Raw genomic sequence first — 13900 nt, 5'->3', positions numbered from 1 at the left:
TCTATATTAATACTATATTATTTTTATATAAATATAATATATATATTTATTATATATATATAATATTTATAATTTATAATATAAATATTTATATTTGTATAAATATAAATATAAAGATACTATATTATCTGTAGTATCTGGAGTACTAGTACAAGTATTCGAATAAAGCCCAGGCCCTGATACTGATACTTGTAGTTTTTTCATCGGTGATTTTGGCTCAGGAGGCAAAATGACAGGGAAAATATGAAAGTTATTTGATTCTCGTAACTGTTGCTTTAGGTTTTTGAGAAAAATATCCGATATTTTGTGGTATTTTTTTTTTCCATTTCTGCTCGTCTCATTATTACTCGGTTTGTGTTGATAGGAAGTCGGAGTTAAAAGTGAAAAATGTTCGTGTGGGTTTAACATCTGCCAACTCAATTAAATCCAGTAACGATGGAGGAAGAGTGGATGTGTGTGTGTGTATGTTTTTATTTGTGTGTTGTTTGTGGGGGTGGGGGAGGGTGTATTGGAAATTTTTTGCTTAGCTTTAATTTTTTTTTTTGCTCAGAGAATCAGAGCAGTGAATAAATCAGCGCTGTGCGTCAGTGAGAAATACCTCGCCTTACGGTGACGGGGCCAGGAAAACAGATGCCACTTATTCAATAAACTAATACTCATAGGGAAGAAAAATGTGGGCTGGATATAGACGGGGGTTGGGGGGGGGGAGTGGGTCGATGTCGAGCTGCCTGTCAATAGGAGGGTTTTAGGGGGGACGGAGGAGCAGATAAAATTCAGCTGAACAAGGCAAACTGAGTCCCAGAGCTTTGAACACAGGCTGTTCCTCAAGTTTGACTCCTGTTTATGAAACGCCAAAATCATCACTGTCTTTATAATCACTCTGTCCAGGGATGAGACTCTTTTTTTTTCTTTTTTTAAGGCTTTCTGCCCAAATGTCGATGACTCAAAAAGAGTTTTATGGCTTAACAACAGATGCTCAGGTCAGGGGGCGGGGTCCTTGTTTTGTACTTTACTATCAACATATATATGTATATATGTATATACATATATATATACATATTTGTATATATGTATGTACTGTATATATATTCAATTATATAAATTTGTACAACACTATATACAGTATATATAGTACATATATAGTGATATATATGTGTGCATATATACATATTTGTATATATATATAATTATATATGTGTATATACCTATATGTATATACATATACACATGTATTTGTGTGTAAATATATATATATACCTAGATACTGTATATATTTAAATATATAAATTTGTATATAACTGTATACAGTATATATATGGTGATATAAATATATATATATACATATATGTATATACATATATACATAAATATATGTATATTTATACATATATGTATATATATTTGTGTGTAAATATATATATGTACCTAGATACTGTATATATTTGAATATATAAATGTGTATATCACTATATAAGTATATATATAGTATATTTATAGTGATATAAATATATATATGTGTATATATATGTATATATGTATATATATATAATATATACATATACATAGTGATATAAATATATATGTATATATATATATATATGTATATATATGTGTATATATATATATATATATATAGAATATACAGTATATGGAAAATACCCCACACACCACCAACTCTTTGAAGTCTGTTTATTAGCTTTCTGAACTTTTCCTTCCTTTTTTTTCTCCTCTTGTGTCACTTCAACCAAATCCATCATCAAAAGTGTGGTTTGTTTATGTGCGCGGGCTTTAAAGAGCTCTCAGTGCGGTCCCGTGTGTGGCGCGTGGGAGCAGGACACTGTTTAAGTTGTGAGGCGGCCGTGAGTGATGAATCAGGGGAAACAATCTGAACATAAATGGACTGAATTTACATTTTATGGGTTTGATGCATTGCTAAAAAACAATGCGGCGTAAACCGCAGAAATGAGCTGTATTAATAACCGCTGCCTTAATGAGTGATGTGTTTACTGAGCCGCTGTTTACCACAGTCATTAGCGCTTTTAGACAAAGTCCAAGCATTTTCCGTCTGCGACGGTCGTGTCTCGGTCTGGGTCCCCCGTGGTGTTTACGGATAAGAAAACAATTACACTGGTATCAGGTAACAGAGTCGACGAACAACCTTCATCACTGACCGAGAAATTTAATACACACTCTGTCATTTATTTTTTGTGATGAATCGAAAACTGGATCTAAACAAGTCAAATCGCAGCGCTGCTAACTGCTAACTGCTAAAGCTAGTCTCATCACTGACAGAGAAATTTAATACACACTCTTATAGTAAGAAAAAAAATCATATTTTTTGTGATGAATCGAAAACTGGATCTAAACCAGTCAAATCGCAGCACTGCTAACTGCTAATTGCTAAAGTTAGTTTAATCACTGACAGAGAAATTTAATACACACTGTCATTTACTTTATAGTGAGAACAAAAAAAATTATATTTGTGATGAATAGAAAACTGGATCTAAACAAGTCAAATTGCAGCGCTGCTAACTGCTAAAGAAGAAGAAACTCTGTTGTTGCGTTGTGTGTTGACGCTAACTCCAAGCTGAGAAACTTCTCACAGCTTTGCTAATTCTTGTGTGCGAGGGGAACCGTTGGTGCGTTAAAGACTGATTGTCCGACACCGACACCGCACTCACGCTGAACAATAACACAGATGTGTGAGGCAGACGAGTGTGTGTGTGTGTGTGTTGAAAAATGACTTTTCTCTCTGTTTGTCAGTGAGTGGCTGCAGAAAGAAGCAGTAATGATCCTTCATTGTGATGGAGTGATTTTTCTTTTGTTTTGTGAACACATTTCAAATTCTTCAGTTTCCAAAACAATTTGTTAATAAATTCTAAGTGAGGTCCTGACACGTGTTCTCAACTGCAGTGAACTGATCAGATTTACTCCAAAGCAAAACCTGGAGACCAACAGTGACACCAGAAAAAAAACAGATTAATATTCTAAAATATATATATATTTTTTAAATTTTTGGTCTCTTTAGATCCTCAAAGAAAAAAAAGTTTAAGCAATATTTTTTTTACATTTATTTTGCTCCAATCACTTGGACTGGAATCACAAACAACAGCAAACACCATAGTTCACAGGTGTCAAACTCAGGCCCGCGGGCCAAATCTGACCTCTAGTGGTAATTACGTTTGGTATGCTAGATCAGTGTTTCCCAAACTTTTTTTTTTTCTGGGGACCCATATTTTAAAAGTCACAAACCTTCGCGACCCAAGCCTATAGACATTATTCGTAAAACTTTCGGGAAACATGATGTAAGACAAAAAAAAAATCTTCGTCGTGACCCACCTGAGGGTCACAACCCAGTGTTTGGACGCAAAACTAAAGTTTGTTTCCATATGAAAAAAAAATTCTACGTTTCATATCGGGAGAGAAGGGATAACATGCACAGTTGCCGTCAATTTTTCAGTAAATATTAAGTTTTACTTGAGTTTGAGTTTGACACACACCCCCGCCTTAGTGACTCCGCCCCTTTATTAACTACACCTCCCATAATCCCCTGTTCTCTGCAGTGACGTTTTATTGGCCGTTTTTGTTCAATGAAAGACATTATTGGAGCGTTCTGCTTTAATAGGTTGATCAATACAATCAGAGAGAGAAAGAGGAGGAGGAGGAGGAGGAGTAGAAGGAGGAGGAAGGAGAAACGTGTATGAGGAGTTCCCCAGTCATTCGATGTAACTGAGATTATGAGATTTAGTTTGTTTTATTAGTTTGGATTCAGACTAAAGTGAGACTGAAGATCAGGATCAGACCTGCGTTTTTTTTTTTTGTCAGGATGAAGGTCCAGGGGGAGGTTATGTCCGCGTGAAGTACTCGGCCAACAAAAAAAAAAAAAATTGTGCGTGTGTATTTACAGTGCAATTGATTGTGTATTGACGAGGCGGCAGCGGTGATTTATAGCTACTGGTCTCGGGGGAATCACGTCTTCATACCAGGACTCGTCCCCCACGTCGCAGATATAAGTGCGTATGGATTACACCCACTCCATATGGGTCGTTCAGCACAGTTCACTCTGCATGACTGCACACACACACACACATATTAAAACCTACAGACGACAGTTTAATCACAACATAAAAATGACATTTTTTAAGTTTTTTAAATTTTTTACATTTTTAAAATTTTTAAAATTTTTTGTATTTATATATTAGTAAATTATTATATTAGTAAATTATTATGAGAGAGTACACACGCTTAGCGAGAATTGCAATATAATGAAGTTTTTAGTGTAATTATTTATGGAAACAGAAAATGTCAGTTAGCGTGTGAAGAAATCTAAAAAATGAAAATATTTAAAAAAAGTATTTTGTTGTCAAGTTCACTGTCGTCACAGAGCAGCAAAGAAATTTAAAAATTAGAATTTTTTTTATGGAAAATAATTCACAAAAGTATAACTTTTTTTCAACTCCTGACCTCATTTAAGAAATGAAAAAAAAAAAAAATCTCATGTTTTAGGAAAGATGTTTTTATGTCATTTCCACTGCTTCTCTCTGCTAATGTGATCAAAGTTGTGTAAAACTTTGATTTCCTGACGTCGACGTGTCAGAGGTCGACAGCTTTACACACGTTCTGAATTGAACACAAATCATTTGTATTGTTTTTAAGATCAAATGTTGTGAAACTGTTCAAGGTTTTGGGCATAAAATGTGATTAATCACAGAAAGTCATGGGATTAATTGTGATTAAAAATAATTGTATTGCATGCATTTATATCTATGTGCTGAGGGCTTAAGTTTCCATTACCTAAACCCTGACCTGAGTAATAATCCCAGCTCCAAAATCATCCCTACACACACACACACGCTCTGGTCAGCGCGGTCGTTGCTTCACGTTGTCACACGGCTCTGGTCTGACCTGTAACTGAGTGTGTCTGACTCTCGACTCAGTGCGAGCTTCATTTTTAACTCCATTGATGTCAATCTGTATGCAGAAGTCTGAGGATTTATCTTTGCTGCATTTTACATATGGTAAAAGTTGGCCTGATGTCAGCATTCCATCTTTTTGATGACACTGTTTACCTCCCCCCCCCCCCCCCCCCCCCCTCCTCCCGCTGCTCTCTCCACTGTAATAAACAATAACTGGGCATTAATCTCACAGCCTGCTGCCTTAATAAATAATATCCACCCATTCATCAACTTAAACTATTCACAATCAATGCGGCTCTTCATAGAAAACCCACCTAATAAATAGTGGTGCGTCCGCTGAGGCGTGAACTTATAGACCGGTCGGCTGATAAATGAACCCACCCCCGCGGCCAGACGCCTTTTATGTGAAAAACTGCAAGTGAGAATTTTTTGCCGATTTTAAATTACACATTTTTACTCTTATTACTAGACGACGTGTATGTGTTTGTTTGTGACAGTTTTGTCTCATTGATGTCACAACGAGCGTCACTTTATTTCCTTAAAGTGAGTAAAAAGTGTTGTTTGTCACACAGAGAACACAGTCCTTTAGAAGCAGTTAAAGTGTGTGTGGTATGTATGTATGTATGTACGTACATATATACATGTATGCATGTATGTACGTGCATATGTATGGTATGTACGTACATATATACATGTATGTATGTATGTACGTACATATATACATGTATGTATGTATGTACGTACATATATACATGTATGCATGTATGTACGTGCATATATACATGTATGCATGTATGTATGTATGTACGTACTGTACATATATACATAAATGTATGTATGTATGTATATATATACAGTATGTATGTATGTATGCATGTATGCCAGACTCTACATCCCATAGACTTGTTGTAGCCTCATTGTTCTAGCGATATGTTCCCTCAGGATCAGTGGTTCTTAACCTTGTTGGAGGTACTGAACCTCACCAAACCCATGGTCATCACGAATCATATGAGTCGTCTTGGTGAGTGTCTTGTCCTCTGCCGAACCCCTGAGTCTGACTCACCGAACCCCTGGGGTTCGATATGTCCATTTCTGTGGTTAAAATTCACGAAAAATATACTTTTTTTACACCAACTTTTTCCAGAACAAATCTCCAAAAATAAAAGTTTCTCAAAAATGACTAAAAATACACTAATTTGCCTTCAAATACTTAGCTATGTCCAAAAATAGGGCAGGACTCAGCTGTTCATCTACTACTGTATATGTATGTAAATACATAGTGCATTTTTAGTGCATTCTCTATATATATGTATATATCTTTAATATATATAAAAATGTACATAATGTTTATTAATGTAAATATATTAATATATATATAACTATATATGTGTATGTGTATATGTATATATATATATTTATATATTTATTTATATATGTACATATATGTTTACAAATATGTTGTAATTCTGTTCTTCTCTGTAATTGTGTGGTCCTTCCGAGCCACCATGTTTTCTGATCTTAAAGCTTAAACCCTTAATTGAGATATATTTTTATTGGGAAACTGCCGCGCACACACACACTTACACACACTTCCAGCACCTGCAGGAACAGAATAAAAAACTAATTTAAGCCACTTTAAAAAATGCCCAGCCGATACCGTCCGTAGCTGCCGAAGTCAGCGTGTCACCGTGGGAATATCTTCACCTCCGTTACGCTACGCGCAAATTTTCCTTCCGATTCTATTGGAAAGCCGTGATTTATAAAGCATTCGCGCTCCTCGCCAGAGACCGTGGAGAATAGAAGTAATTTAAGCTGTGGCTGAAGAAGTTCCTCACAAGTCTGGAAATAACAATGTTCCCTTCACTGATGAGGCAGCTGTGGACCAGCGTCCACTGTGGACCAGCGTCCACTGTGGACCAGCAAATCGGTCGTTTTTATTTTTAGATCAGTGGTTCTCAGACTTTTTAGACCAGGGCTGTCAAACTCCTTTCCACCAGGGGGCCACATCAGCAATACTGTTCCCCTTGAAGGGCCGGTTGTAACTGGAAGAATGTATAGATCGGGGGTTCCCAACCCCCGGTCCACGGACCAGTACCAGTCCAAAAGTAATTTGTCCAAAAGTAAATCCATTTGCTTCATTTATTTAAAGAGAATCTGGCGATACTTTAAAATACCAGGTCTTTCAGACTCTGATCCTAACAGAGACTAAGAGATTTTAGTTTTATTTTTGGGTTAAAATGGGTTAAATTTAATGATCTTTCTACCAGTCCGTAGTAACGGCTGGTACTGGCTGACCAGTCCTTGGAACAAAAAAGGTCAGGGACCGCTGGTATAGAGGTAACTACTCCATAACAGACTAAAATCTGCAATTGATTATTATTTGATTGATTATAAAAACTTTTAATTTCTTAGGTTGATCAACTCTGCTGCATGGACTTTACTAAAGGCTTTTTAAGCTCCTGCCGGCCACACAAAACGGCATGGCGGGCCGCATTTGGTCCCCAAGCCTTGAGCTTGACTTGTGTGATTTATACTCTATACCACCTGAGAAAACATGGAGCTGTCTGAGCAACACCATGATGAGCAACATTAGCATATAGCAGCGTAGTAGCTGTAGCATAGTAGCTGTAGCTACGACACCCTGTTAGCTTCCACCACACAGGAGATAAATGTTGATAAAGATTTAAAGTTTATGTTTAAATTGTGTATTAATTTCCAATGATGTATTCAATGGAAAATGTGAAAGTGAAAATATGATTTTTTTTCCCGCGTACCACTAGAGAGCGCTACCTTACCACCAGTGGTTCGCGTACCGCAGTTTGAGAACCACTGTTTTAGGTTTATTCCTAGTTTACCTGAACTTGACTACAGATTTGGCTGTTGTTAGTTTGGTGTGAACGGCTCACGTGTAAATGTCAATATATTTCTTTTGAGAAATATATATCGACTCGTTGGTGGTGAAAAAAGAAAAAATTTGATTTAAAAAAAAAAATCATAACATTAGTTTGAACAAACACAGTGGAATGTTGATGTTCACTGATACACAATGAACAAAGTGTGAGTGTGTGTGTGTGTGAGTCCAGATGACCTATGACCTAGTTCCGATCGAGCCTGTAAAAAAAAAAAAAAACAGTACAGATGCAAATCAATAATTTAATATACAGTATGTAAATATATTGGGTGCTTTCTTATTATATTTGTTATGTAACAGTTTGGCTTTTAAATTTTTGGTTCTTTTATGTGACATATAAATAGAAAATATTGTTTAGCAGTTTGATGTATGTACATATATATATGTATATATATACACATATATTTATATATTTACTGTATTATATATATATTTATATACTGTATTACACTACATTTAGCAGACGCTTTCATCCAAAGAGACTTACAATTATATATGCTGCATACATAGATATATTTATATACTTATTCTGTAAATATATATTTATATATCTACTGTATCAATACATATAATAACTCACAGAGGATTATGTCTCACCCGTCTCTCTCCCGTCCCTCCCTCAGACCGTACCAGTGCGGCCACTGCTCCCAGTCCTTCTCGCAGCCGTCAGAGTTGAGGAACCACGTGGTGACGCACTCCAGCGACCGACCCTTCAAATGTGGGTACTGCGGCCGGGCGTTCGCCGGAGCGACGACGCTCAACAACCACATCCGCACACACACCGGAGAGAAGCCGTTCAAGTAAGTAACAGTGAGTACCCCCCAACTACCTGCCCCACCCGTACCCTACAGCCGCCTGACTCCATCCTGTAGACCTGATCCATCCATTCTGCATCAGTTGAGGGTCACGGCCCGATATCGTCCAATACCGATATCTGCAGCCGTTTTTTTTCCCCCCAAACTGCGGTAAACGTCTCGGGACCCCTTATATCGATTTCAGCCTATTAGCGACAGCCTATCAGTCGAAAAAAAACGATAACGATTCTTATTGATGTTACATAATTATGCAAATTTCAGACTAGTAATATCGGTCAGTTGATATTATCGGACAGAAAACTCCCATTCGATATTTTTCTTAGCATTTTCAGTTAATAAAAAGAACGAGGAAAAGAAAATATTTGCAGTAGAGTAGGGAGCTGTTTTGTGTATTTTAAATTATATTTACATACTGTATATGTACTCTGATATGTAGTATTTACCCCAAAATATTTTTTTATAATTAATTTTTATATAATTTCCTGTTATTTTTTCCCCATTAATTTCTATCAGAAAACGTGTTTTGTTTGACAGACAGCTACCAGACACCATGCTGTAAATGTTTGTTAGCAAACAGCTGATGAGACGCTGAAGTCTTCTAGCGTCTCATTGGTCAGATTGGACAGAGAAGATCCCAGAGCTGTGGTAACTGTTGAGCGTGGGCAGACGAACACCGGCCCGGATGAACTTCACACACTCTGATGTGAAGCCCGTGAATCAATGGAGATGACGGGGAGAATAATGCGGTGTGATGCGGGCACTAACTGAACTCACGGGGTCAGAGGCAGAGAGGGGAGGAGAGGAGAGGAGAGGAGAGGAGAGGACAGGAGAGGACACGAGAGGGGAGGAGGGGAGGGGACAGGAGGAGAAGAGAGGAGAGGAGAGGAGAGGAGAGGAGAGGAGAAGGCAGGAGAGGAGAGGAGAGGACAGGACAGGAGAGGACACGAGAGGGGAGGAGAGGAGAGGACAGGAGAGGGGAGGAGAACAGAGGAGAGGAGAGGAGAGGAAAGGGGACTGGAGAAGAGGAGAGGAGAGGACAGGACAGGAGGAGAAGAGAGGAGAGGGGAGGAGAAGGGTGGAGAGGAGAGGAGAAGGGAGGAGAGGGGAGGAGAACAGAGGAGAGGAGAGGAGAGGAGAGGGGACTGGAAAAGAGGAGAGGAGAGGACAGGACAGGCCCGGACAGGAGAGGACACGAGAGGGGAGGAGAGGAGAGCCCGTAAATAAGAATCAGTGTTCATTACTGTTAAATGTGAAATGTTACTGAACCACAGATTTAAACGCCTCACCTAAATCATGATTGCGTTCAATTCTTGATTTTTTTTATTATTATTAGTTATTAATGGAAACTTTTTTTAAAAAATGTTTTTATTTTAGCTGCAATTCCACAATCCGATGGCAGCAGAGGACAAATTAATAAATAGGTTAAACTGTATAAAAACAAAGAAAAGAAAGAAAATGTGAAAATAAAATAAAAAAAAAAGTGAAGAAAAAAATAATTATTTAATAAAATTATTAGAAACATTAAAAATATAAATAATTTTTGGTAACGATATGAAATTGTTATTCTGTGACTGAAAGATTTGAAGTTTTTAGGGAAGCTGAAAACAAAGTTTAATTAAATAATAGTTTATGTCACGTTTTTTTGTTGTTGTCGTAACAGTGAGAATCCAGTCCGGTCTGACCCACCCCCCCCCACCCCAAAAAAAAAAACAAGCTCTGAGCTTTTCTCCTCTTACTTGTCTCTAACGAGTTTTTCCATTATTCATGAATCCTCAGAGGAAATATTCGGTTCCATCTCTTGTCAGAGTCGCTGTGACCTCCGACCTTTGAGATCGGCTAAAATCCCTGCCTTGTTCTCGTCCGTTGTAAAGTGTCCTCCGACGGGACGTCGTCAGCGTAACGTCCTCGTTGTCCATTTAGCACAGCGCTAATGAATCTCATTTCCATCCTTTCTCCTTGGTGACGACGACGACTTTAATTAGAAAGAAGACGAGGCCGCGCTGCAATTAGAGCTGCGTGAGACACTGTTGTCGACTCGTCAGCAACGGAGGACAATGAGGGGCGATCCCAGTGGACGAAAGGTCAGCGTCCAGGACGGGTAGGGTGACACAAAAAAAGAAAAAAAAGAAAAGAAAGTGAAAGTAGCAGCAGTAATGTGGTGTTTGAGTTGTGAGAAAACGTCCGGGACGAGCGAGAGAGAGAGAGAGAGAGAGAGAGAGGTGGAAACAAATTAACGATGTTACTAAGCAATCAGAGGAGTGTGGACCTGTCATCGATATGGGAGGTAAAGGCCAGGGCGAGTGGAGCGGGCAACAAAGGAAGGAGAGCCGACGAACAAGAGATCACAGCATAAAAAGTGCGGCGACGCGCACCGCTGAGAAATCCTCCGAGCAAATCAGCGTTGGTAATGAGCGATCGGAGAAACCCCTTCGCCCCCTCCAATCCACCCCCCCGAACCTTTTCATCAGCACTTCAGAGCCACGGCGGAGGCCGAGCGGGACAAAGACAATCACAGATGGCGTCAGAAATCTTTAGCCAGATCAATGGCCTCGGGGAGTTATCTCCGTTAGCGCGTCGCGGCGGATAGATTAAAGCTGCCACTGTCACTTTGTCAGGAGGAAAACGCTCAACTTTATTTTTCTACCCGGCCAAAGAATGTGTGAAGTCGGCAGCTTTTTCAGAGGCGTTGCTCGTCTGGAGCGATGCCACCGCGTTGCTCTCTGTTCGCTGCTCAGCTGTGAAATCACTTCTTTGTGTCCAGAAAGTCCAACTGAAGCAGAGCACGCCTAAAAACTACGTACGCACCCTAAATTACTCCACGTTCTGTTTTATTGCCCTCAGAGGGCAACTGGTTTGTTGGCAATCAATGACGTAAGACACAGGACGAAAGCGACTACAACAAAATACCAGCAACGGAAAATCATGTAGCCACATCTGAGACACAGAAACAGGAAGTTCCCCTGGTGGCAACATACCGTCCTACCGTATTTTCCTGACTATAAGTCGCACTTTTTGTTTTTCATCTTTTGTCAGTGTGTAGGACCTATACTCAGGTGCAACTTATACGTTAAAATATATAATTGTGCATGTTTATTTTCACACTGACAGCCACTAGAGGGCACTCTAGGATTGTGTACCAGTATCTGCTGGGGGGGAGGGAGGTAGGGGGGATGAGTTCTGGTGTCCGCGGTGCTGGAAAAGTCAGAGTGACAGGAGAACTTCAGAGGAGCTTTGATGTGGAGGTTGTCGTGTTGTGGTTTTTTAAATCTACAGAAAGCTTTCACCTCCAGGCCAGAGGAGCTGAGCAGCAGCAGACGTCTGCTTTTATTCTCCTCCTTCTCCTCCTTCTCCTCCTTCTCCTCCTTCTCCTTCTCCTTCTTCTTCTTCTTCTTCTCCTTCTTCTTCTCCTCCTTCTCCTTCTCCTTCTCCTCCTTCTCCTCCTTCTCCTTCTTCTTCTTCTTCTTCTCCTTCTTCTTCTCCTCCTTCTCCTTCTCCTTCTCCTCCTTCTCCTTCTTCTCCTCCTTTTCCTCCTTCTCCTCCTTCTCCTTCTCCTCGTTCTCCTCCTTCTCCTCCTTCTTCTTCTTCTCCTTCTTTTTCTCCTCCTTCTCCTCCTTCTTCTTCTTCTCCTTCTTCTCCTCCTTCTCCTCCTTCTCCTTCTTCTCCTCCTTCTCCTTCTTCTCCTCCTTCTGCTGCTGCTCTAATAGAATTTACACATCAGTCAGAGCTGAGGACCGTCGTTTACTCTGGGCTTCCCACACGTTCAACTCAAAAAGAAAAAATCTGCAGCTCAGCTCGTCAACTTAGAACAAAGTCAGATGTTCCATGATGTCTGGGTTTTGTCTGAAAGGTCCACGTCAGACGTGACAATCTCTCCTCATATATTTAACATGTCAAATATATAACTAATATATTGAATATGTCGTGTTCCCACCGTGACTGAACGAACACGTAAAAACCCGACAGAGGAGTTGATTCACTTTAACACCAACGGCATCACAGCAAGTATTTGCATTAAATAGTATTTGCAGTATATATTTCAATGCAATATTTGCAAAGTAGTATTTGCAGTAAATATTTCCATGCAGTTTTTGTAGTAAATATTTCAAGCAATAGGCTAAAACCAGGTGAATCCAAAAAAAGGTCAGTAGAGGTACTGCACAGTTTTATATATATATATATATATATATATATATACATATATATATATACCTACATATATACACATATACTTGTATATGTGCCTGTGTGTCCGTGTTTAAAGGTGTTTGACGAGCAGAGAGGTTTCGTCTGTAGGCACTGGAGATGAGACTGGTTAATGGAATCTATCTGTCCTTTATAGTCTAACACACACGCACACACACACACACACTTGTCTTCTCACTTTAATATCCAGTGACTTTAGAGTGTGAGGCCCAGCAGAGCAGAACAGTGTAATTGTTACCTTGATCTTTACAACACACACACATACACACGTGTGTGTGTGTTTCTGTCTGTCTCTGTATTGTATGTTCGATCCACTGACTCCCATGGAGACGATTATAAACAGTTCCACAGTCAGCCACCGACGTCACTGTTTTCCTTCTTTCTGTTCACGTCGTCCTGTCATTAACGTCATCATCTGTGTGCAATGAAAAATCACCTTCTTTCTATTGTTGTCTCTTATTGTTGCTGACCGTGTCTTTCTGTGTGTGTCCCAGGTGCGAGCGTTGTGACCGCAGCTTCACACAGGCCACGCAGCTGAGTCGCCATCAGCGACTTCCCAACGAGTGCAAACCGGTCAATGAAAGCAGCGAGTCCATCGAGGTGGATTAACGTCGAGCAGCGGAGACGCATCCACATTACGACAGATTAGTCTGAGGGTTCAGCGACGCGACGGTCCACGTTGTTGCAGCTCAGGCTACAGCCACACTACAGTTGTACTACAGTTATACTACAGTCGCATTATACTACAGTCGCACAGTTATACTACAGTCGCACTACAGTTATACTACAGTCGCACTACAGTTATACTACAGTCGCACTACAGTTATACTACAGTCGCACTACAGTCACGCTGCAGTCGCATTACAGTCACGCTACAGCCCCACTATAGTCGCACTACAGCCACACTGCAGTTGTACTACAGTCGCACTACAGCCACAGTACAGTCACGCTACAGTCGCAGTACAGTCACGCTACAGTCGCAGTACAGTCACAGTACAGTTCCACTACAGTCACAGTACAGTTGCACTACAGCTGCACAACAGTCACATTACAGC

At 39.6% G+C, this 13900-nt stretch overlaps 1 protein-coding gene across 2 annotated transcripts in view; it reads left to right on the top strand.

Annotated features, from left to right (window-relative positions):
• The window catches only part of prdm6 (PR domain containing 6), a 41661-nt gene extending 28087 nt beyond the window's left edge, over positions 1-13574 (top strand). For both annotated transcript variants that reach the window (XM_025053498.1, XM_025053497.1), the window contains 2 exons: positions 8451-8627; positions 13340-13574. In XM_025053498.1, the coding sequence (XP_024909266.1) occupies positions 8451-8627; positions 13340-13454 (292 nt within the window). In that variant the 3' untranslated portion in view covers positions 13455-13574. The remainder of the gene's footprint in view (positions 1-8450; positions 8628-13339) is intronic.
• Positions 13575-13900: the final 326 nt, after the last annotated feature.

This window comes from Cynoglossus semilaevis, chromosome Z (genome assembly GCF_000523025.1).
Source record: "Cynoglossus semilaevis isolate Cse_v1.0 chromosome Z, Cse_v1.0, whole genome shotgun sequence".
NCBI classification, from domain to species: Eukaryota; Metazoa; Chordata; class Actinopteri; order Pleuronectiformes; family Cynoglossidae; genus Cynoglossus; species Cynoglossus semilaevis.
The sequence above is the reverse complement of the archived record's forward strand: the minus strand, read 5'-3'. Positions and strand labels throughout refer to the sequence as shown.